This window comes from Rhineura floridana, chromosome 3 (assembly GCF_030035675.1).
Source record: "Rhineura floridana isolate rRhiFlo1 chromosome 3, rRhiFlo1.hap2, whole genome shotgun sequence".
In the NCBI taxonomy this organism is placed as follows: domain Eukaryota; kingdom Metazoa; phylum Chordata; class Lepidosauria; order Squamata; family Rhineuridae; genus Rhineura; species Rhineura floridana.
In genome coordinates, this window is record NC_084482.1 from 109134400 (window position 1) to 109159662 (window position 25263).

Genomic DNA, 25263 nt, shown 5'->3' on the forward strand with positions numbered 1-25263 from the left:
CTGGGCAGTTTACAACAATTAAAACATTAAAAACAAATATACAAATTTAAAAACACATTTTTTAAAAAATAATTTAAAAACACATGCTAAAATGCCTGGGAGAAGAGGAAAGTCTTGACCTGGTGCTGAAAAGACATGTTAGACATGTACAACATCTGATCCATCAAGTCAAATGCAAATCACCAGCCATGTATTGTGGCGTACCCAGTTCTGGACAGCTCCCATTTGCTTCAGTCCCAGGCAAGCACTGAAAACAGGAAATCCCCAATGGACCACAGTATATGGATGGGAGGCTGTGTTTCCTGGGTGGGTCACAATAGGCCTGTATTAATAAGTGAATTAAAAGAAAGAGACTAAGCCAATTAAAAAGTTCTCTGAGCAAGGAAATGGCAAATTATACTTATAGTACTCTTAACACCATGATGCAGAGTAAGATAATAAAATGAATAGAACTCTATGTAGGCAGTACCAGAAAAAAAGGTCGCCAGTTAAATAATTATTTACACACTATTGATTTTTTAAAAAACGGAGCTCACAGCCTTTGAAAGGATTCCCAGCCTTTGATAGGAGTACTTCTGTTCAGGACATCAGTCAGCTGGAACAGAAACCTTGTTTAACATGGTTTTAAGTCTTGATTAAGACACCATTTTTACTTATATCCCTTGAAACTCCCCTGCCCCCGGAAGTGAGTGCTCAGCTGGTGGCCGTCTCTGAGAGATCTCTGTCTCACAGGAAGCTTTTTTCAGATTAAAAACCAGTCAAGAGGAAACTTTGACTGGCTTAAATGTTCTCCAAGGCAAAGGTGAACCGAACAGATTATCCACAGGACTTCGTTGAGCTGTCGGCGGCTGGAATTGATCAGGAATTCCCTGAGATAAGAAGGCATACCGATCGGCTGAAGACAAAGTCAGGACTTCCAACAAGCTGTACTGAAAAAAAGCGAGACTTTTTTTTCTTCTTAAAAACGTTCTATAACCAGCGAGCCTCCTTCTGTCTAAATCTTATCATTTGGCTTAAATTACTACAGTAAAAGGGATTTGTTTACGAATCAGCAATTGAGAAACCTGGGTGAGTCATACTTTTTCTCGTTTAAATAAAATTAAGGAAGAAAGAAAATGTAAACAACTTATTTTTTTTTTATGACAAAAAGCTGGCCTGAATTTGGAATTATAAAGATTAAAACGGATGAGAGGCAACTTGATTATTTGATGGAAATATATTTGGGACTATTTTTTTCCTTGGATTACTTCTTTTTGGGCGAATCGGCTGTTCGTGTATGTTACTAATTGCTTGGTGTTGTGAACCAGAATTGTTTTGCATTCCTGGATGTAGATAAGAACTGTGCTGGCCGGACCATAATAACAGGCCTGGAATATTAACTCTTTTGTTGGTGGAGGAAAAAAAAAAGAAATAGACTGCCTCTAGGTTTGGGAACAGTGGTTAATATCAGAAATTAAAGGCTTTTTTTGAGAATGACAACCAGAAAAGCAGCTAAGGCTCAGGAGCGAAGAGGTTCAATTGATCCACAGGAAGGGGCTGTATCCCCAGATATGTTTCAAAAAATAATGGAAGGGATTAGTGATTTAAAACAAGAAATAAAAATGGAATTGAAAGATATAAAAGATCATATTAAAATACAAGTGGATGAGATTAAAGGGACAATTGGGCAAATAATAGAGGATGTAAAAAATACTAAAGAAAAGGTACAAATCTTGGAGAATAGAACAGATATATTAAATCTGGAATTAGAAAAAAATTTGGACTACATGGCTGTGATGGAATTGAGAAATAAAGAATATTGTTTGAGATTCCGTGCAATCCCTGAGGAAACAGGTGAAGATATCAGAGATAAAATTGTTAATGCCTTAGTAAAATTTTTGGATTGGAATGAAGATCGGATGGAATTTGAAATAGATAAAGTTTATAGAATTAATTCCAGATATGCAACAATGAAAAAAATTCCAAGAGATGTGCTTGTTCACTTTATAAAAAAGAGGACCAGAGATATGGTATTACAACAACACTTCAACAATACCTTTAAAATTGATGGCAAGGAAATACTGGTGATGAAGGAAATTCCTATTAGACTTTTACGTAAGAGAAAAGAATATGCTTTCTTTACAGAAAAACTTAAGCAATGCAAAATTCAATTTAGATGGGATGTTCCAGAAGGAGTGATTTTTACATTCAGACAACAGAAATATCGATTGAATACTGTTCAAAAAGCAAGGGATTTTTTGAGAAAAGCTTCAAAAGACATGGAAGAAGATAAACTCAAAGATATGGATATAATTCCTGGGAAACAAAGTCAACAGGAACATGCAGAGGAGGGAAAGGAAGATGATGGATTAAAGGGAGCATCAGGTACATTTTAAAATACACGATTAAAGATGGATTACAAATATCTAACTTGGAATATAAATGGAGCCAACACGGCGCAGAAGAGAAAGAAAGTGTTTCATTATTTGAAAAAAATAAAATTGGATATAATTTGTTTACAAGAAACTCATATTAAGAAGAAAGATTCCAAATATTTGATTTGTAAAAATTTGGGTGAAAATTTATTTTGGCTGGATTAAAAAAAAATGGTGTTGTTCTTTACATTAACCCACAATTGCTTCCTAAATTGATATTACTGGATGATAGTGGTAGATTTGTGGGAGTTGAAATTACTTTACAGGGCATAAAAACTTTGATAGTGGGTATTTATGCCCCCAATGAAGATAAAACAAGGTTTTACACAGGACTTATGGAAAAATTGTCAGAGTTTTCATATGATCATTGGTGTGTCATGGGTGATTGGAATGGGGTAATCTCACCAAAAATTGATAGACTTTCTGAAAAAAATATTAAAGAGACACAGGGTAAACTACCGAAGATTTGCTTTGAATTGATGGAAAATTTAGAATTGGTGGATACCTGGAGATATATAAATGATAACGCAAAGGAATTTACTTATTTTTCAGAAAGACATAAAACATTCTCGAGGATTGATATGATTTGGATGTCTAAAAACCTAGTGAAAGACATTTTTAAAATGGATATATTACCAAAAACTTTTTCGGACCACAATCCTGTGATATTAACTTTCAAAAAAAAAAAATCTTGGATTTAGATGGAGACTAATGATAAAGTAGTACAAGAATGTAAGAAGAAATTAAAAGAGTTTTTTGAACATAATTTACATAAAGGAACAAATGAAAATATTGTCTGGGATACAAGTAAGGCATTTATGAGGGGATATTTTATTAAATGTAACTCTGAATAAAAAAAAAGAAACAACAGAAAATGCAATTAATTTTGGAAGAAATAAAACAAAAAGAGGAAGAATTGAAAAAGAATCCAACTAAAGTTTCTATTGTAAATCAAATTAAAATGTTACAGAATCAAGTATCAATGCTGACAGTTAGAGAAATGGAAAGGAAACTAAATTTTGCTAAACAAAGATCTTTTGAATTTGCAAATAAACCGGGTTAGCATATAAATTAAGAAAAGAACGTCAAAAAAATCTTATTTTAAAGATACAAGAAGGAGATGAGATGCTGACAGATAATGTAAAAATCAAAAAGGTTTTTCATCAATATTATTCAACATTGTACAAGTGTCAGGAAATCCCATCTGAAAAAATAGAAGAGTATATATCTAAACAGAATTTGCCTAAAATTACAGATTTTCAGAGACAAGTTATTAATGGTCCTATCACGTCAAGAGAGATATCTGAAGCTATAAGCAAAATTAAATCAGGAAAGGCGCCAGGACCGGATGGGTTATCAGCAGTGTACTATAAATGTTTGGAGGAAGAACTCTTGTTACCTTTACAGTATACAATGAATTATATTTTGCAAGAGGGGAAGATACCGGATAGTTGGAAAAATGCTAACATAACATTAATACCTAAAGAGGAGCAAGATTTAACTAAAACAAAAAATTATCGGCCGATATCTCTATTGAATAATGACTATAAAATTTTTACAATGATTTTGGCAGAAAGAATGAAAATAATATTGCAACAATTTATCCAGGAAGATCAATCGGGGTTTTTACCTAAAAGACAATTACGTGACAACGTCAGGAATGTTTTGAATGTGTTGGAATATTTAGAACAACAAAATGCTAAACAAGCAGCTTTGATTTTCTTAGATGCTGAGAAAGCATTTGATAATTTGAATTGGAAATTTATGTTTCAGGTTTTGGAGCAAATGGATTTTGGAGACAATTTTATAAAATGGATTAGATCGATTTATACATCTCAGAAGGCTCAGATAATTGTTAATGGAGATTTAACGGATTCATGTGAAATACAAAAGGGTACAAGACAGGGATGTCCATTATCTCCCCTTCTATTTATTCTGGTCTTAGAAGTGTTGCTTAGAGATATAAGGCAAGATAAAAGGATTTCGGGACTAAAGATAAAAAAAGAAGAATATAAACTGAGAGCATTTGCTGATGACTTGATAATTGTATTAGAAAACCCTTTGGAAGGAATTAATGCATTGATGGACAAATTAAAAGAATTTGGACCGTTAGCAGGATTTAAGATCAACAATCAAAAAACAAAGATGTTGGTGAAAAATTTATCTTTAAGGGAGCAGAAAGAGTTAATGGACAAGACAGATTTTACAATAGAGAAAAAGTTGAAATATTTAGGTATTATTATGACAAATAAAAATTCAAAGTTGTTTCATAATAATTATGAAAAAATATGGACAGAGATTAAGAAAGATCTGCTAAGATGGGATAAACTACAATTGTCATTAATGGGTAGAATATCTGTGATAAAAATGAATGTATTACCGAGAATGATGTTTCTGTTTCAAACAATACCTGTAATATCCTCTGACTTACCTTTTAAACAATGGCAAAAAGATATCTCTAAATTTGTATGGCAAGGAAAAAAACCAAGAGTTAAATTTAAATTACTACAAGACGCCAAAGAAAGAGGAGGTCTGGGATTACCAAATCTGAGACTTTATTTTGCTGCCTGTTGTTTAGTCTGGATAAAGGAATGGATTTTATTGAGGAATAAAAGGCTATTGGATTTGGAGGGCCATAACCTGAAGTGGGGATGGCATGGATATCTATGGTATGACAAAGTAAAAGTAAATGTAGACTTTAATAATCACTTTATAAGACGTCCTCTGTTGAAAATATGGAATAGATATAAACCAAGGTTCTATTTGAAAATACCATTATGTGTCTCAAGTCAAGAAGCTTTTTACAGAAGAGAAATGGCTGGAAAAGAGAAATGGTTAACTTATCAAGAACTATTAGATAATGTACATGGAGAATATATAATGAAAGAGAGAGAACAACTGATAAAGGAAGGATATAGTTCTCAATGGTTTGCCTATTTACAATTGTTAGAAAGATATAAAATGGATAAGAAAATGTATGGGTTTGAAATAAGTAAATCTGATTTTGAAATAGGTTTGTGTACAAATGATGAAAATATAATTGCAAAAATGTATAAACTGTTGCTGAAAATGGATATGGAAGAAGAACAAGTAAAAGAGTGTATGGTAAAGTGGGCAAAAAATTTTGGTTATAACATACAAATGGATCAATGGGAAAATATGTGGAAAAAAGGCTTGAGATTTACATTATGCTATAATCTTAAAGAAAATTTCTATAAAATGATGTATCATTGGTACATGACTCCAGAAAAGTTGTCAAAAATGTATAGTAATGTTTCTAATGTTTGTTGGAAATGTAAACAACAAGAAGGATCATTTTATCATATGTGGTGGTTGTGTAAAAAGGCAAAATCATTTTGGGCACAGATAGGTAGGACGATGCCAAAAATTCTAAAGATAAATATTCAGTCAAAACCAGAATTTTTTTATTGGGTTTTATGGATAAACAAATAGAAAAGGAATATGGAAGAATATTATTACCACAATAGAAAATATAGAAAATTTAATAGAAATAGAAATAGTAATAGAAAATACAAATAGTAATAGAAAATTACCACAGGCCTAACCACAAGTGCCAAAGACACTTGAAGAGAGACACTGCTTACAAGTGCCTGTACGCTAATGCTAGGAGCCTGCGAACCAAGATGGGAGAACTGGAGTGCTTGGTCTTAGAGGAGAGCATTGATATAGTGAGCATAACGGAGACCTGGTGGAATGGAGAAAACCAGTGGGATACGGTTATCCCTGGATATAAACTATATCGGAAGGACAGGGAAGGACGTATTGGTGGCGGAGTCGCTCTATACGTGAAAGAAGGCATTGAATCCAGCAAGCTCGAAACCCCCAAAGAGGCAGACTCCTCCACAGAATCGTTGTGGGTGGTGATACCGTGCCCCAGGAGGGACTTAATACTGGGAACGATCTATCGTCCCCCTGATCAAAATGCTCAGGGAGACCTTGAGATGAGATATGAAATTGAGGAAGCATCCAAACTAGGAAATGTGGTAGTAATGGGTGACTTCAACTACCCGGACATAGACTGGCTGCATATGTGTTCCAGTCATGACAAAGAAGCAAAGTTTCTAGATATTCTAAATGACTATTCCCTAGACCAGTTGGTCATGGAACCGACCAGAGGGACAGCAACCCTGGACTTAATCCTCAGTGGGGACCGGGACCTGGTGCAAGATGTAAGTGTTGTTGAACCGATTGGGAGCAGTGACCACAGTGCTATTAAATTAAACATACATGTAACTGGCCAATTGCCAAGAAAATCCAACACGGTCACATTTGACTTCAAAAGAGGAAACTTCACAAAAATGAGGGGATTGGTAAAAAGAAAGCTGAAAAACAAAGTCCAGAGGGTCACATCACTCGAAAATGCTTGGAAGTTGTTTAAAAACACTATATTAGAAGCTCAACTGGGGTGCATACCGCAGATCAGAAAAGGTACCGCCAGGGCCAAGAAGATGCCAGCATGGTTAACGAGCAAAGTCAAGGAAGCTCTTAGAGGCAAAAAGTCTTCCTTCAAAAAATGGAAGTCTTGTCCGAATGAAGAAAATAAAAAAGAACACAAACTCTGGCAAAAGAAATGCAAGAAGACAATAAGGGATGCTAAAAAAGAATTTGAGGAGCACATTGCTAAGAACATAAAAACCAACAACAAAAAATTCTATAAATACATTCAAAGCAGGAGACCATCTAGGGAGACGATTGGACCCTTGGATGATAAGGGAGTCAAAGGTGTACTAAAGAACGATAAGGAGATTGCAGAGAAGCTAAATGAATTCTTTGCATCTGTCTTCACAGTGGAAGATATAGGGCAGATCCCTGAACCTGAACTAACATTTGCAGGAAGGGATTCTGAGGAACTGAGACAAATAGTGGTAACGAGAGAGGAAGTTCTAAGCTTAATGGACAATATAAAAACTGACAAATCACCGGGCCCGGATGGCATCCACCCGAGAGTTCTCAAAGAACTCAAATGTGAAATTGCTGATCTGCTAACTAAAATATGTAACTTGTCCCTTGGGTCCTCCTCCATGCCTGAGGACTGGAAAGTGGCAAATGTAATGCCAATCTTCAAAAAGGGATCCAGAGGGGATCCCGGAAATTACAGGCCAGTTAGCTTAACTTCAGTCCCTGGAAAACTGGTAGAAAGTATTATTAAAGCTAGATTAACTAAGCACATAGAAGAACAAGCCTTGCTGAAGCAGAGCCAGCATGGCTTCTGCAAGGGAAAGTCCTGTCTCAGTAACCTATTAGAATTCTTTGAGAGTGTCAACAAGCATATAGATAGAGGTGATCCAGTGGACATAGTGTACTTAGACTTCCAAAAAGCGTTTGACAAGGTACCTCACCAAAGGCTTCTGAGGAAGCTTAGCAGTCATGGAATAAGAGGAGAGGTCCTCTTGTGGATAAGGAATTGGTTAAGAAGCAGAAAGCAGAGAGTAGGAATAAACGGACAGTTCTCCCAATGGAGGGCTGTAGAAAGTGGAGTCGCTCAAGGATCGGTATTGGGACCTGTACTTTTCAACTTGTTCATTAATGACCTAGAATTAGGAGTGAGCAGTGAAGTGGCCAAGTTTGCTGATGACACTAAATTGTTCAGGGTTGTTAAAACAAAAAGGGATTGCGAAGAGCTCCAAAAAGACCTCTCCAAACTGAGTGAATGGGCGGAAAAATGGCAAATGCAATTCAATATAAACAAGTGTAAAATTATGCATATTGGAGCAAAAAATCTGAATTTCACATATACGCTCATGGGGTCTGAACTGGCGGTGACCGACCAGGAGAGAGACCTCGGGGTTGTAGTGGACAGCACGATGAAAATGTCGACTCAGTGTGCGGCAGCTGTGAAAAAAGCAAATTCCATGCTAGCGATAATTAGGAAAGGTATTGAAAATAAAACAGCCGATATCATAATGCCGTTGTATAAATCTATGGTGCGGCCGCATTTGGAATACTGTGTACAGTTCTGGTCGCCTCATCTCAAAAAGGATATTCTAGAGTTGGAAAAGGTTCAGAAGAGAGCAACCAGAATGATCAAGGGGATGGAGCGACTCCCTTATGAGGAAAGGTTGCAGCATTTGGGGCTTTTTAGTTTAGAGAAAAGGCGGGTCAGAGGAGACATGATAGAAGTGTATAAAATTATGCATGGCATTGAGAAAGTGGATCGAGAAAAGTTCTTCTCCCTCTCTCATAATACTAGAACTCGTGGACATTCAAAGAAGCTGAATGTTGGAAGATTCAGGACAGACAAAAGGAAGTACTTCTTTACTCAGCGCATAGTTAAACTATGGAATTTGCTCCCACAAGATGCAGTAATGGCCACCAGCTTGGATGGCTTTAAAAGAAGATTAGACAAATTCATGGAGGACAGGGCTGTCAATGGCTACTAGCCGTGATGGCTGTGCTCTGCCACCCTAGTCAGAGGCAGCATGCTTCTGAAAACCAGTTGCCGGAAGCCTCAGAAGGGGAGAGTGTTCTTGCACTCGGGTCCTGCTTGCGGGCTTCCCCCAGGCACCTGGTTGGCCACTGTGAGAACAGGATGCTGGACTAGATGGGCCACTGGCCTGATCCAGCAGGCTCTTCTTATGTTCTTATGTTCTTATGTTCTTATTATATATGATTACAGCAGCAAGATTATTATATGCACAAAAGTGGAAAATTGAATCAACACCAACAACGGAAGAATGGCTATTGAAATTAATGGACTTAGTAGAGATGGATAAATTGACATGCTTACTTAGAGAAAAATCGACAGACACATTTCTTAAGGAATGGAAGCCTCTCTTAGACTTTTTGTTGAAAGATCAAAATAAAATGATGATATTGGGATTTGACGATTAACTAAGATAACCTATGGAGAAAAGTGATCCTGTATGTATATATTAAGGGACAGGTTTGATATATATTATATACTTATAGCTGATCGGCGACAAATCGGAAGTCAACTATTTTTTTTCTTTTGTTGTATTGTTATGTTTTTGTTGTTTGACTTTGTTTTGTTTGTTTTTTGAAAAATTTGAATAAAAAATTATAAAAAAAATCTCCCCTGCCCCCCAAGTGCTATATTATACAGCCACAAGAGTGTATGCCATTCCAATCCTTCCCATAATCTCATTTCAAAACAAAACCTTACAAAACTTATAGTCCTGAACTCAGAAACGCGTGCTTAACAACCCTTTAAATTTTCATGGTGGTACACAAAAAAGTCAGAGAGAATCGAAGAATCCTGGGAAGTGTAGTTTGTGAAGGGTGCTGAGAGGAGACTCATATTCCCCTGACAGAGCTCCAGTGGCAGAGTGGTTTAACAGTAAGCCGCTCTGATTGAAGCTCTGAGGAGAACAGGGCATCTCCTAGCAACTCTCAGCACCCTTCACTGATTACACTCCCCAGGATTCTTGGGGAGAAGACATGATTTTCTGAAGTGAAATAAAGGTCTGGTGTGGATGTGGCCAGGAACAATTGTGGTTTAAATTTGGGTGGAAGGCTACATGTACCTGCTGTAGAATAAAAAAGTGGGGGAAACCCTGAAAAAGAATGACGCTGTTCACAATGTTTTCCTTTCGGAAAAAAGGGGGCTTCTCCTCTGCCCAGTGCCCAGCCTTCCAATCTCCTCCCCTTACCCTCCCCCAGGTCAGTTTTTCACCTATCCTAAGCATGATTGCACAGGAGTAAATCCCACTGAACTCAAAAAGCATGGAAATGATCAAACCTGCCCTCCCCTCCTCCTCCTCCCTCCCATCATCTCCCTTTTGCCCCTTCCCTCCCCCTTCCTTCATCCCTTCCCCTCCCCTTCCAATCTCCTCCTTCCCCCTTCCCCTCCTTATGCTCCCCTCTCCCCCCTTCCTCCTTCCCACTACTCTCCCCTCCCTTTCCTCCTCCCCCATGGTCAGTTTTACCTATCCTAGCCATGATTGCATAGGAGTAAATCCCACTGAACTCAATAAACATCCAAATGATCAGACCTGCCTTTCCCCTCCTTCTCCTCTCCCTTCCTCCTCTCTTCTTTCTCTCCTCCTCTCTTCCTTCTGCCCACTCCAGGTCTCCCTCCCCGTGGTCAGTTTCACCTATCCTAAGCATGATTGCAGGGGAGTGAATCCCACTGAACTCAATAAGCATGCAAATTATCAATCCACTCTCAGCAAACTTGCACAGGATCCCATTTCATACCTCCCGGATTAAAAAGTAGAGAAATTCACTAATAAGCAAAAAACCTTGCAAGTTAAGAACGGAGCTATAGCCAACAGATATTTCTATCAAACTTTAAAAAGCAGGGAAATTGGGCAGCTATAATGAATGCACCAGGGGAGCAGGAGAGCGGACTTCCTGTCTGAGATATTGGACTGCCCTACAAATTTGTCAAAATGCAAATACAATTTGGGTTGGTCTTTCACAGTCCAATCCATTTGCTGTGTAGCTTGGAAGAATTTGGTAATGTGTCTCTGAACATATGGTGAGTGATGGCAACACCTGTAATCAGCCCAAATAACAGAAACAAGACATGTGCTGTTCTGGTCCTGTTTTAGCACAGAGGAAGCAACAATATTAAAACAGTTGATATCATCCAGATAGTCACTTTAAATATGTCTGATTTACTTTGCAATTTTAGTGAAGCTTCCTGTAGTAAATCATTTTCTTTTGCTTCTGTTTCTGTGAATATGTGAAGTATAGCAACACTTTGCAACACTAAAAAAAAGTTCCAAAAACAATTGTGGAATAATGGCACTGATTGTTCTGCAGAATAGTTTCCAACGGACATGAGGACTGTCTCAGTTTGCACAAGATACAACAGTGGGAGGTGAAATATATTCCAGCAAATTTTTAGGTGTGCTCTATGTTTTTAATTGACCATTCCCACCTTTCCTTAAGTGGAGTAGCTTAAGCATAGCAGGCTGAAAACATGCATCTTGGGCAGGCCAAGTTCCCCCCCCCCCAAACAGCTAGAGTCATTGCTTAAGTAGCAACATACTGTAATGCGTCTGATGTTAATTAAACTGCAGTTTCAGATTCAACTGTTAATGCACCTAAAATAGAAATAGAACATAATCTCCAGTTTGAAACATAAAAGGCTGTCTTCACCATCATATGGCATTGACCAATAGAAAGGCTTTTAAATTAATAAAAATAGATTTGACACAGATTTCTAGGATGAGAGAAATATAATTTTCTAGGTTAGATTCTCTGTAGAAACATTAGTAACACAGGAATGAAGCAAAGTAAGAACACCAACAAACATACAAAAATCTTAATTTTCCATCTTTGGAGATGGCAGGTGTTGCCACCACTCACCATATGCTCAGAGGCACATGTTACCAAATTCTTCCATGCTACACAGGAAGTGAAGACCAACCCAAATTGTGTTTGCATTTTGACCAATTTGTAGGGCAGTCCAATATCTCATAGAGGAGGTCGGGTCTCCTGCTCCCCTGGTGCATTCAATAGTTGCCCAATTTCCCTGTTTTTTAAAGTTCGATAGAAATATCTGTTGGCTTTAGGTACGTTCTTAAATTGCAAGGTTTTTTGCCTGTTAGTGAATAGTACTTAAGGATCCAAGCTGGCTGCTGGCCTCAACCTGAGCGCTTTAAGACTATATTGTTTGTAAGAGAGAGGGATCTTGAAATTAATTATGCCTTTTAAACATTTTTATGTTTGTTGCAAAGCTTTTGTCTCATAGACATACCTTTTACTACTTCATAGTGGCCACAGACTTGTTCTTCAGCACTGAAAGCCAGGAGTGAGTGAGTGACCTGGGGAAGGGGTATGGCAGACATTTTCCCATCTTCAGTCAAGCAAGTGCTGATCCTCTGCACAAAGGAATTAACACCTTAAATTCACTCCCATCTTTCAGTATGAGAACAGAAATAATCGTACAGTGTGGAATCCTGTTTATCAGAAGTCTTAGTGTCTATGGGATTAGTTGATATAATGCCAAGTAGTGGCAGATTTAATGGATCAGGATTGTTGAATAATCTAACCTCTTGTATTTTTAACTCTCTCTCTCTCTCTCTCTCTCTCGCACACACACACGCGCATACACATACCACCTTGGATCAGGAAAGCACTGGTGGATTAGTCACTGTACAGAACTTTGGGTTGTATTCACTGTAGCACTAAGCAGTTTGTTTCACTGCGCAAGGAGAAATACTGTGTAGACGGAACAATTCCCCCCTCTCCTTCCCCATGCCCCCACTAAATCTGTTCTGAGTTTTTCCCCAACCGTTCAGAGCAGATTTGGGGGCAGCATGGGAGGAGGAGAGGGGGGAATCCTGTTGCACTAGTGCTGACCTTTACACTTTTTATTTATTATTTTATTTATACATATATTTGTATACTGCTATTTCATTAAAAACATCAAAATGGTTTACAAAGAAGTTAAAACAACCATACAAACAGCCAAACAATAAAAACATTAAAAATACAATAAAAACAAAGGTCTGCAAAAAGGCATCTTCTTAATCTCTCTGACGGAACAGAGCGGTTTTCAGCAGATGTTTAAAATTGAAAACGGAAGGTTCCTGCTGAATCTCTGTTGGCAGAGCATTCCAGAGACCTGGGCCGAATGACACTGAAGGCTTGATTTCATGTCAATATTAAATGAGCCGCACCAACTTGGGGGATGATCGGAGCCACTCCTGCAGATGATCTCAGTGATCAAGCTGGGATATAAGGGATATTTTTAGTTGAATACTGCCCATAGCAACACACTGGTCACATTCAGGCAGTGCTCAAATCATGGTCTGGAAGATTGTGAATGAGTAGAAATGAATCCTGGGTTCATGCAGTCCCCCTTCTCCTTCCCCCTACATCAGAGGTGGGGAACCTTGTTCATCTTGAGAGCCACATTTTGTCACGGGTAGCCTTTTGGGGACCAAATGCCAGTGGTACTTGGGGGCAAAATGGATGTGGCAAAAGTGGGCAAAGTAACAACCACAACTCTTGCATTGGTACAGTAGGCTACATTGCAGCCATGCAAAGCTGAGACACTTCTGCACATACATGCACACACACACCCTCCATCCTTCATTCCAGGCAATGAAGAAGCATGATCACAGTTAATGGCACATTCCAGCTAGGCAAAATCACTCCAGGAAAGCACTGAACCAGGGCTGGTGTCCTGAGGGTCAGAGGGACCTGGAGACGGGCCTCGTGTTCCCTACCCCTGCTCTCCACTGCTCATTCCTGATCCAAAATGCGGACATTCCAAATCATTAAGCTGAATGTGGGCATTCTGCACATGGTATTGATTGATATGTGACTTGGAGGCTTTGGAGTTAGTCATATCAAGTCAACTTCATTTTTTTAAAGCATTCTTAAGTGCCTTGATTTTTTTCTGAGTCATCTGAGTTTGGGTGATATGAAACTGGTATAGAAGTGAGGACCAGGTTTCACTTTGCTTGGTTGGAAATAATAGTAATTGTTGTTTTGATCCAAGATCAGCATGTTAACAGTGTTCCAATCTAAAAGAAGGGAGGTGCTTCTCTTAAGACTTTTGTCTTGGCTATGCCTCTTTGAACAACATTTGTTTCCATTATTTTTGACAGGAATGCCCAAAGAAAAGTACGATCCACCTGACCCACGGAGGATGTACACAATTATGTCCTCTGAGGAAGCAGCCAATGGAAAAAAATCATACTGGGCAGAGTTGGAAATAAGTGGTAAGAGGAGATATATTGGGTACATGTGAGTAGGGTGGCAAATAGTTATTCTATTGTTTTTTTTTTAAAAAAAATAAACTTTTGTTTTGTTAACCATTCTAGTAAAATAACTTGGTTTAAACCTAAAACATGTTTATTTGTATTAATTCCAATCCCTTAACTGAGTTTTTCCACCCTCTGTCAAACACACTGTGTTAAAGTCTACTTTACTTGGTAAAAGAATGAATCTCTGTAAAAAAAAAAAGTAACATTTCAAGTCAAGCATTACAAATATCACATAGAGCCCTCATTTGCATATAAAGCTAAGCGAAATATGGCTTAGTGCAAAGGAACAAATGCATGGCCTCTCAAATATGCGATTGCAACCACTTTGCTCCTCCCTTATTGTTCTGCTTCTGTGCTGCACTGAGCTAAGCCATGGTTGGTTTAGTGCTCTTCAGATAAACACAAATTGCAGTTTAGGTTTGTCCTATGACATGGGTTTCCAAACTGGTCTGTGAGCTTGATTCAGGTGGTCCACAGCATGTTTGCATTAAATGCTCACATTGATTTTTAACTGCATTTTATTGCTTCTTTTATTTCTTATATTGTATTACAATTTGAATTCTATGGAATATAAATTGTAATACAGTAAAATACAAGAAATAAAAGAAGCAATAAAATACAATTAAAAATCATACAGCATCTAGCACAGTGCATTACAATTGTTACAACAGGCAGAAAAATCATTAAGTGGTCCACCAAGACTTCCAGTAATTTTCGAGTGGTCCATGGGGAAAAAAGTTTGGGAACCTCTGTCCTACGATTTACCTCTTATGGTTTGTAGAGAGAACTAAACCACAAACTTGGGTTTGGATGGTGCACTAAATTAAGCTGTGGCTTAGCTCAGCACCAGACAGCAGCAAAATGACAGACCAAAAAAGCAGTTGAGGTATAGGCATCTGTCCAACATTTTGCAAGGCAAGACTGAGACATGCAGTGTGTTTAGCTTTTTTGCAGTCTCCCTATTCTTCAGTAATACTTACGCATCTTCGGTATCTGAATGGTTCAGGTGCCTCCCTGATTTCTGCTGTATTTAATAGTTTTGTTTTTAATCTTTTTAGTTGTTTTTCTTCATAGGTTTTCTCTTTTGAAATTCAGTGTGGCTATGCTGGACTTCTAGGCATATACATTTATGTATATGTTGAATTTGATAGCGCTGTGGTCACTGTTTCCATTTGGTTCAACGAAACCTCCATCTCTCAGGCGACTGAGATTTCATTCCCCATCATTTTGGTCAGGGGAGGGATATGTCCCCGGCATTGTTGTGTTTTTTAAGGAATCATGCCTTTAGTGTGACAGCACCTGTATTTTGGAAATCCCTGCCTATTGTTATTAGGCAGGAGCCATCATTGGCGGACCTATCCAGACACATAGTTTGGTTATATGTTTTATTGTGTTTTACTGTTCTTAGATGTGTTTAACAGTTTTTAAATTTTTTAAATATATTTTTGTTTTATTTTAATTGTGGTTTTTATTAAAAATTTGCTTGCTGCCCTTGGCTCCTTTGGGAGGAAGGGCAGGATGTAAATTTAATAAATAATAAAAATAAATAAATTAGGACTGGAATCCTACTCATATTTACATAATGAGACTTGGTGTCTATTCTGCTTTTTGATATTATGATCAACACTATTCCAATGAGGCCTTCCCTGGCCTTTCTGTCTAGCAAGGGATAACTTTACCATGTTTCCTAAATCCTGCTGCATCTATATTCCCCTTTAGTACCACGCCCCAGCTTTCTCCCCGCTTTGCTTAAAGGTCTCTAGCATTTGCATATAAAAAACTGTACATTGATATCACTCCAAATGTCTTTTTCCTATGCAGTTTTTCCTACAACTCATTTGTCTCTTTTAAAATGACTGTTATTTCTTTTCTTTGTTATGATAATTTCCAAGTTCTAGTATCCCCATAGTTTAGTGACTTGAGATTTCCTAAAAGGCAAGTCATCCCGAGCCAGGTTGTTCCCCCAGTTCCTGTTGACTTTCCCTCGGAAATTTGATTCTGATATCAATGAGTTTGAAATATTTATTGAACTTAGTACAGAGGCTATACTACAAAAATGTGATGCCTACTCCTAAAAAAATAGTTTCTGGAACATAAGTATTCTAAAAAGTATTTCTGATTCTGTTGGAAGACTTAAGTTTTTCAAAATATCCCTCCATGTCTCTCACGCACTCTTCTATCAGGAACATGAATTGGTAGCTACTGTCGAAATTGTTTGCTTGATTTTGCTTACCTCTGATTTCTGCTTTATTCTGGTGAAACATTTAATCGCTTTTGGACAAAATCCCTGAATTCCCATACGTTTCCCAAAACTAAACAAAAAAAGTGAACAGTATTTCAAATTATCAGTTGAACTATATTTTAAAATAAAACATAAATTAGTAGACATTTTGAAGGTTGAATTGAAGTATCTGGCACAGGAAGGGGAAGGAGATAGTTGCAGAAATTGTTTTGCCGTTTTGATTGATTTGCACCAAAGCGAGATGAGCCATAAAATGTCTGTTCCTGTTGTTGCCTTTCAGGGAAAGTAAGAAGCCTAAGTTCATCCTTGTGGTCACTGACCCACTTAACGGCTTTGCATCTCAGTGACAACTCCTTATCCCGTATTCCTTCAGACATTGCCAAGCTTCACAATCTGGTATATTTGGACCTGTCATCTAATAAAATCCGCAGTTTACCAGCAGAGCTCGGAAACATGGTGTCACTCAGGTAAACAAACTCATTTGTGAGGCCAGTGTGAAGGCACTCGGGATTTCTGCATTATTTTATATTATAGTTTAACAGAAGACTATTCCATGTCAGCTTTTTCTTGGTTGATTTATTTCCAGTTTGCATTGCAATCGGTTTTCACATGATTAGGGAGGACTGAAATACATGGTGTTCACTTTTGAGCCTGCTGTGAATTTCTGGGGTGCCTTTCCCCGCTCTGTGGGAGAGGAGACGGCTTTTCAGAAAGATAAAGTTCCATTTTGGGCTCTGAGGTTGTTGTATGGCCCTTTTGGATCAGGAATCAATTTGAACTTAGATGACTGGTTTAAAAATTCACACAGTTTTTCTAAAAATATCATTATCCTTCATTGCCAGTAAACAGCTGTTCATATTTTTGTTTCTTATTGGAAGCTTTATATTTACTAAATACCAAATTTGCTGTCCTCAGTTGTCTCTTCATGAAATCCTGTAATCTTGTGTGTAGTGTTTTCCCCCCAAAATAGGGATTGATACACTGATTTTAATAGTTCTTTTCCCCTGCTGGCTTATTGGTAATCCCCATGACTAGACTGAATTGTGATTTCTAAACCAGGATAAAAGCAGCATCAGCCTTGCTATTCAGTTATGCATAAAGAAGTGGCTTCATATTGGTCATAAATAAAAACAGTCGGAAAAACTGCATAATGCTTAATATTTTTCTCTGTGTGTCATTATTGTGATGTGTTCCTCAAAGATGCTACTAGTACCTTTCTGATAGTATTCCATTCTGTGTTGCCATACTGTTCTTGTGTATCTCTGATATTAGAAAAAGTTCCATTGTATTCCTCCTTTTGCTGCAAGGCTGTGTCTGGCAATCTGTCAAGTTTTTCCACTGCATAACATGCTGAATGAATGAATGAATGGTGAGGAGAAGGGAGGAGCAAAGAAGGGGGGAAAGTCTTGCCCCATTCTGCTGCATCCCATCTTGTCTCCCACCTCCTGTTCCTGCACCTTCTTCACATCTAGGGGAAAAGAAAATGATTATGGGGGTGGGGGTTGTGCTCAAAGGAAGAGCACTTCAGGATATGCTTCAACAGAGGACCAACCAGACCCTCAATTATTAGTTAGAGAGCCAAGGCTGTTGAAAGTGTGTAGCTGATCTAAGCTTCTAGTCCAGTCACTTAGAGCATTGCACTAGGGCCATGGTAGCCAACGTGATGCCTTCCAGATGGTTTCAGACTTCAATCCCATCATCCCTGATCAATGGCCATGCTTGGCTGGGGATGACAGGGCTCAACAACATCTGGAGAGTATCAGGTTGGCTATCCATGAACCACGGGAAGGGAATAGCACATTGGTTTATTTCAGCAGGCTGCAGGCTAGGACCTGCTTGCTTATTATGTTTCCTGGCAGCATAAGGGGAAGTACATATGCATTAGTGTTCTCCCTTCTGTGTTTATTTGAGTAAGCAGTTTTACAGAAGATAGGGAGTTTACAGTTGGTAGAGGTCTCCTCTGATCCTGCCTTAATTGCTCAGTTTGCCATCTTTGCATTTTCACATGGCCATAGAAGGTGACAATGACCAATAAGATATGAGTGGAATCCTCTTGCAGGTGTTCTCCTTAGTGAGCAAAACTGCCTGCTTTTATTTTTATCTCGTCTTCCTCAGGAGTTGCATTGTGTGCTGCCCACTGAACAAAGTGCTCTTAACTAGCACAGTTTTTTTACAAAAATTAAAAAGCCAGTCGAAATGGTATATCAGTAAATTGAAGGCTAAATCCATAAGATATCTCTGATCTCTGTAGCTGCTTGTGATGAAAAGAAGTTCAGGAAATGGTGGCTTCAGTGAACTGAGCAATTCATTTTTTTAAAAAAAGTGTTGAAGAGCCCAGCTTTCTTATAATTAACATAAGGTGGTTGGCTACTGTGTTAAAAATATTTAATGTGTTAGCTCCTGATATCATTTATTTAGTAATTCTGACTATATGAGTAGTTTGTCCATTGTTTTTACTTCACTAATAGTTTAACAAGATTACATTTAGAAGACTTGCTAGTCAGTTTGTTTTAATGTATCATGTTTAATATTCTCTTTAACTTCTGCAAGATCAATAATCCTTGCTATTCAGTCTTCCATTGTTTTTAAAATGTGCTATGTTAGTACAATTTCTCTTTTGTAGTTAAACAATTTTAGTTTAAAATAACTATATATATTTTACTACTTTTGTCTTCATGTGACTTGCTAATAGGGAACTCCATTTAAATAACAACCTGTTACGAGTTCTACCGTTTGAGCTGGGAAAACTCTTTCAGTTACAGACATTGGGTTTGAAAGGTATGAATTTTTACTTTTTTTCTTGCCCTTTGTCTGCAATTTTCATTTGATCTCATTCCTCAGCCAGCCATCCCTTTCAGGCTACCTAAACTGGAAATGACGTATTAAGATTCAAGCATTGAAACTGTTTTTTACAAATTTCCAGACTGCATTCTGTTTTAGGACATTTTTCTTCCTTAATAAGAAGTTGAGCTAATTTTACCATTCCTTCATGCATGTTCAAGCCTGGAGTCCTTATTATATTAGTTATATCTAGTTTCTCTCTCTTCCCTTCCCCCAACTGTTCCAATATGGTGATAGTTCTATGAACTGAGAACCTGAGATGTTCAGTAAAAATCTTACTTGCACTGTCCTGAACTGAGCTTCCCAGAAACTAGCTTTAAAAATAAAAACCCATAGATCTGTGTTGTTCTTGATGTCTCATTTCCCCCCCCCCCCGTCTTCCCAAACACTTTTACAGGAAACCCACTTACGCAGGATATTCTGAATCTCTATCAGGAACCAGATGGAACAAGAAGGCTACTGAATTATTTGCTTGATAACCTGGCAGGTACTGCAAAAAGAAGTAAGTAGTGACTCCTAGCACACTTACTTGTGCCATGTAAAATAAATATCTTTTATTTCATTTATTTTTGTCTTCCTCAAATAGTTTCAACAGAGCAGCCACCTCCCAGATCTTGGATTATGTTGCAAGAACCAGATCGAACAAGACCAACAGGTATAACTGAAGAAATCTGTGCTTTCTTTCTATTCCAATTACCTTGCCTGAGCATCTTCTTTCCAGTTCCCTTCTTTCTTATAGCCAGTAGTGTAGGCATTTTAGAGGGGAAGGTCTAAATTGTTAGAAACGGAAGCATTTTGGTGTTACCTCTTGTTTTTATTCTTTTAAAAATACTTTCAGTAATACATTAGTTTATACATGTTGTCAAAACTTACTTAATGTATTTACATGACAGAACTATACTTTTTTAAAAAAAGAGAACTTCCCCATATGTATATTTATTGTATTGTATGGAAGTCTGTGAAATTATCTTAATAAAAACACTGCCACCATTACTAAATGCTGTCCACTCACAGCGATACAGCCATTCATAGCATCTTTTGGAAGCAAATTCTTAAACATGAGTTGGTGTTAAAATCAGAATTAGGTATGGCCTCAAACCATATAGACCCATCTCTTCATTTGGCAACCCAATCCTATGCATCATGTTTATTCATAAGTTAAGCCCTTCTGATTTAAGTGGGGCTTACATCCAGATACATGTGCATAGCCCTGTAGCTTGGTTACGAAACAAAGCTTCAGTTGATTTAGATGTAAAGTTCAGTAAGAGCTTCTAAGTAGTTTTAAGGGTTACCCTCATCTTGGAAAAAGTTCTTTAACTTCTTAATATAAGCTGGTTTTCTGCTGGCTGTGGCAACAGCTATTGACCTTGTAAGGGAAGTTGCGTGCTTCATTCTAAAGTAGATTGAACCAATACATTTCACTGCATGAAAGGTGGAAGTCCAAACTTAGATTCTATAGAGAGAAAATCTAAATAATGCCACTTTATTATAGGTCCCCTGTTCAAATATATATTGGAGCTAAATCAAAGCCTAAAGCTGATAAATATATTTAAAGGAAAAGTGAAAATTGTTTTCATATCTTACAGCCCTGTTTTCTGTCATGTGTTACAATGTTCTCTGTGATAAATATGCTACTCGGCAGCTATATGGCTATTGCCCATCATGGGCTCTGAACTGGGAATACAGGAAAAAGGCTATTATGCAGGAAATCTTAAGCTGTAATGCTGATATCATAAGTCTTCAGGTAAGAAATGACTTTGTTCCTTTTTATTTATGTTCTCATCCATTTTTAATGTATTTAACTTAAAACAATTTTCTGTCTATGTATAAGGCATTACGTGGCATTTACAATGTGCTCTTAAGCCTCTGTAGCTGAAATCAGCCCTCAGCTTCTGCTCTGAACTATTTGGTTGAAGTTCCAATAATACAGTAACATGAACAGGGGAATAGTAAAAGAAGTCTATAAAGCTTAAATGTTTGCTGCTCTTTTCATCCCCCCCCCCGGTAGGAAGAGTCATTTCCCAATTTATCGTTATTGTGTGGAGATTTATTTGCTCTTCCATCTGTTAGAAGGCTGGGTTGCATGGCTGCAGATGATGTGCCAAACTACCAGATGCAGAGAAAAGAGTTGCTTCTCTGTCGGGGATTACACAGGCCTTGAAGCAGAAAACAGGAATTAGGGTCAACCTTGCTGGTCAATGCACATTTCACCATGCCAGGGAAATTCTGTTCTATTATTTCTATTAAAAAATTATAGTCTGTCCTATCTTAAGAGCTTGACTCGAGCAACAGTAGTTCAAAACTGTATATAAAATAGTTTGAAATGGATCAAAACTCTGCCCAGGTACCCTGTCCTTTTCTCCATTTCGTGTTCTTTTCTCACCCCTCTCCTTCCATTGTCTCTTAAAATATGCAGTTCCTTATATTCTGATCTGGTTGTTTTTCCTAGTGTTGTGGCACATTTCTGTCTTAAAACTAGTCTAGTGTATATTTTCTGGTGTGCATTAATCTGATTGCTTTTTGTGAAGGGTCGCACTCCCCCTGTCCTTCTCCTGATAAAGGTCATCCATCAGGGCAACCAAGGCTGATTCAGTCCCATAACCAGGCCTGAACCCAGACTGGAATGGGTCAAGATAATCTGTTTCATCCAAGAGTACTTGCAATTGCTGTGCCACAACCCTCTCAATTACCTTCCCTAAGAAGGGAGTATTTATGACCAGACAGTAATTGTTGCAAACCAATGGGTCTAGGGTGGGTTTTTTCAGGAGTCGTCAGGGTGGCTGGAACCACTCCCTCCCGCAACGATGTATTGACCACACCCTGGATCCACTTGGTCAAACCCCCTTGGCAAGCATTAATAAGCCAAGAAGGGCAAGGATTGAGAGGACATGTTGCTGGCACCTGTTCATGTCATCAGGCCACATCAACTGAAACCATTCCCAAGAAGTTGCAGCAGATGTTGCACTGGACACTTCACTGGGGACTACAGTAGATGTGGATGGGGCATCATGATTGCTATGGAGGCGAGCAACTTTACCCTCAAGTGCCTTGCAAACAATTCACAGTGGGCCTCTGAAGGGTCTAAAACTCCATTTCCTGGAGTTGATGTCAGCAGACCTCTGACAATACAGAAAAGCTCCGCTGGATGGCTCCTTGAGGATGCGATGGTGACAGAGAAGTGGGCCTTCTTCGCCGCCCTCACCGCCACAGAGTAGACACAGTTATGATGTTTTACTCATGCCCAATCAGCCTCACAGCACTTCTTTCACCACTTGTGCTCTAGCCGTCATCCAGCCTGTTTTATTGCCCTTAGCTCACTGGTGTACCAAGGTGCAAACCAGGCTCCACAATGCCGTAGAGGGCATTCGGGGGCAACTAGGTCAAGAGCCAGACGCACCTCACTGTACCACAGCATGACAAGGGCTTCAACAGGGTCACCTGCTCTACTAGGAACTCCCCCAGGGTATTCTGGAATCCAGTGGATTTCATTAGTCTCTGGGGGCGGACCATCTTAATCTGTCCACCTCCCCTGCAGGGGAGGATAAGAGCCATAAGGCTAAACTTCACCAGGACGTGGTCTGGCCATGACATTGGGGTGACATCCACACCCCTATCTCCAGACCATCCCTTCCTCCATCTGGAGCAAAACCCAAGTTGAGGGTGTGCCCTGCCCGGTGCGTCAGGAGGCCATGGAGCTGAAACACTAGAGGCAGCCTGAGCATGGACATTGAAATCACCCAGGACTATCATTCCAGGCTTCTCCAATACCACAGATGAGATGGCCTCCGCCAGCTCAGTCAGAGAAGCTGCCGGGCAGCAGGGTAGACAGTACATCAACAACAACCCTAGCTTATTTTCTCCTTTGCCTGACACCAGGTGCAGGCCCTCACAGACAGCTTCAAGATGGAGTGGTTTCTTGGTGACAGAGATGGAAATTCTGTAGACCACAACAACTCCTCCCGCCCATCCCTGCAGCCTGTGCTGGTGTTACACCGAGTATCCAGGTGGGCAAAGCTGGGTCAGATCAACTCCCAGCTTACCTACCCAGGTCTCAGTAATGCACACCAAATCGACACTTTCATCCACAATCAGATCTTGGATTAGTGTGGTCTTATTGTGTACCCATCTGGTGTTAAACAACACACACAGGCCAGTGGGCACAGGAGATGAGAAACAAGGAACCCGTCCATGAGAGGAGTGGGAGCAAGGAACAAGGCATACATAGCCTTGCCCTCGTCTTCTATGGTAATTCACCACCTCCCATGGCTATACTTCCCTCTACCCATGATCACTGAAATTGCGGTGGCATCACCCATGTTCCTCCTAACTAAGAATCCTAACCACATGCTGTGGACTGAACAAGAGCCCACCAAGAAAACCTACCTGAATCAGTTATCCCAATAGGCCTCTGAGGATTGGGAACAGTCAGACCCACTCAATATCTTTTACACAGTGCACATCTACTCCCGCCCCCTGCGTCTTATATCCAGGGAGGGCCAGCCTTCTGCTAGTTGCAGACTCTCACTCTGAAGGCATCTGGCAACTTTCTCCTATCATTCAGTTCACTGCACAGACTCTCACCCTGCGCAGGAACTACACATGCACCATACATCCTCCCCACTAACAATCTCCTTTAGATTGGTTCAAAAAAAAAATAGAAGGGGGTAGCACCCTCACCCTTGGAACCCCCTAATGGGCTTCCCAAGGGGCAACTCCCTTTGGTGTCAACCCATTGGTGGTGACCCCACCTGTGGTAGACCCAGCAGTCCAAGGGCAGCTGGGCTTTTATACCCCCTGACCCATCCAAGAGCTGATGCAAGAGGCTGCAAGATTAACTGCAGCCTGTCTGTGGAGAGAAGGTCAGGCAGGGGGTCCCTGTCCCTGTAGCACTTACCAGGGACTTCAGCTGTCTCAAAAGACAGCCACCCAGAGGAGCAAGCACCCAGATGCTCAGATACTCACTCCCAGGGCAAGTCTTTAGTTCCCCAGTGCTGCAGCTGTTCCCCATTATTGATCTCAACAACCCTGTGCATTAGGTCCTTTTTATATGCTATAAATGTATGACTGTTCTAACTTTATGTTTAATGCAGTTGCTTATCCCACTGTTTTTTCTGGTATGTGTTACCTTTTGGATTTTAGACAGTTTCCATTAGTCACTATTGATGCTGGCTTGAGTACATCTACTGCCTTTATTTTCTTGTGAAATTTAGATGGAGGGGAAGGGGAAACTGCCCAATCAACTTGTAGTGTTTGTACAACTGTTTTCACTACTTCACTCATCTGGAGCTATGTGCTTTGCTGGCATGCCAAAATGGCACATTTTACTTATGGCTGCACTATGTTTATGTTCTGGTTTAATCCATAATTTAATCTGATGACAGTTCATTATATTGGCTTGGACCATCCACTGAGTGGAGTACCACTCGTGATGCTTCCACCAGCAGAAGTGGGGTAGTTGGCTTTCACAGATTCCTTCTTCCCACTGCAGTCCATTCCTGGAGGTGTCCAACTCTTCCTTAGAAATCTCAGAGCAGCTAGCATGAGCTTCCAATGATCTCTTACCTAGGTCCTTTGATTTTACATCAACATTGCCATCGTGGGCTCCTACTGGGAGGAAGGGCAGAATATAAATCTAATAAATAAATAAATAACATGGCTCTAAACCCATTTAGCTTGAACAATGTGATAGCATCAAATGATCTAAGACCATTTGCTAGGCAGTAGACAGTGAGTCCATGGGCTGGACCTGACCAATGAAGCAGTTTTCAGTAGTCTCCTGCCCTCTTCCAAAATCAGGCACTTCTTTTTACCTTTTAAAAGTGGCAATTCTCCCTTGGGTGCAACATCATAATTGTTAGAAAACAGAAAGGAGTGTGTGAGCCCCATTGGCCACAGCCATTCTCTGCTCTCAGAGAGGTGGCCAACCCTCAGTGAAGCCCTCTGGCCAAAAAGGGTTAGGTACCCCTGTGCTAGGCCTTCTCACCTGTAGGAAAGGTGGCTTGCTCAGAACTTCCACATGGAAGCAAGGTATGCTGGAGAAGGATTCCTGTCTCTTCAT

At 39.3% G+C, this 25263-nt stretch overlaps 1 protein-coding gene across 5 annotated transcripts in view; it reads left to right on the plus strand.

Moving 5' to 3' along the window:
• Positions 1-25263, plus strand: part of CNOT6 (CCR4-NOT transcription complex subunit 6) — a 61553-nt gene that overhangs the window by 18612 nt on the left and 17678 nt on the right. For all 5 annotated transcript variants that reach the window (XM_061617291.1, XM_061617292.1, XM_061617290.1 and 2 more), the window contains 6 exons: positions 13964-14077; positions 16645-16831; positions 19057-19142; positions 19603-19707; positions 19792-19860; positions 20792-20949. In XM_061617291.1, the coding sequence (XP_061473275.1) occupies positions 13966-14077; positions 16645-16831; positions 19057-19142; positions 19603-19707; positions 19792-19860; positions 20792-20949 (717 nt within the window). In that variant the 5' untranslated portion in view covers positions 13964-13965. Of the gene's footprint in view, positions 1-13963; positions 14078-16644; positions 16832-19056; positions 19143-19602; positions 19708-19791; positions 19861-20791; positions 20950-25263 lie in introns of those variants that run through there.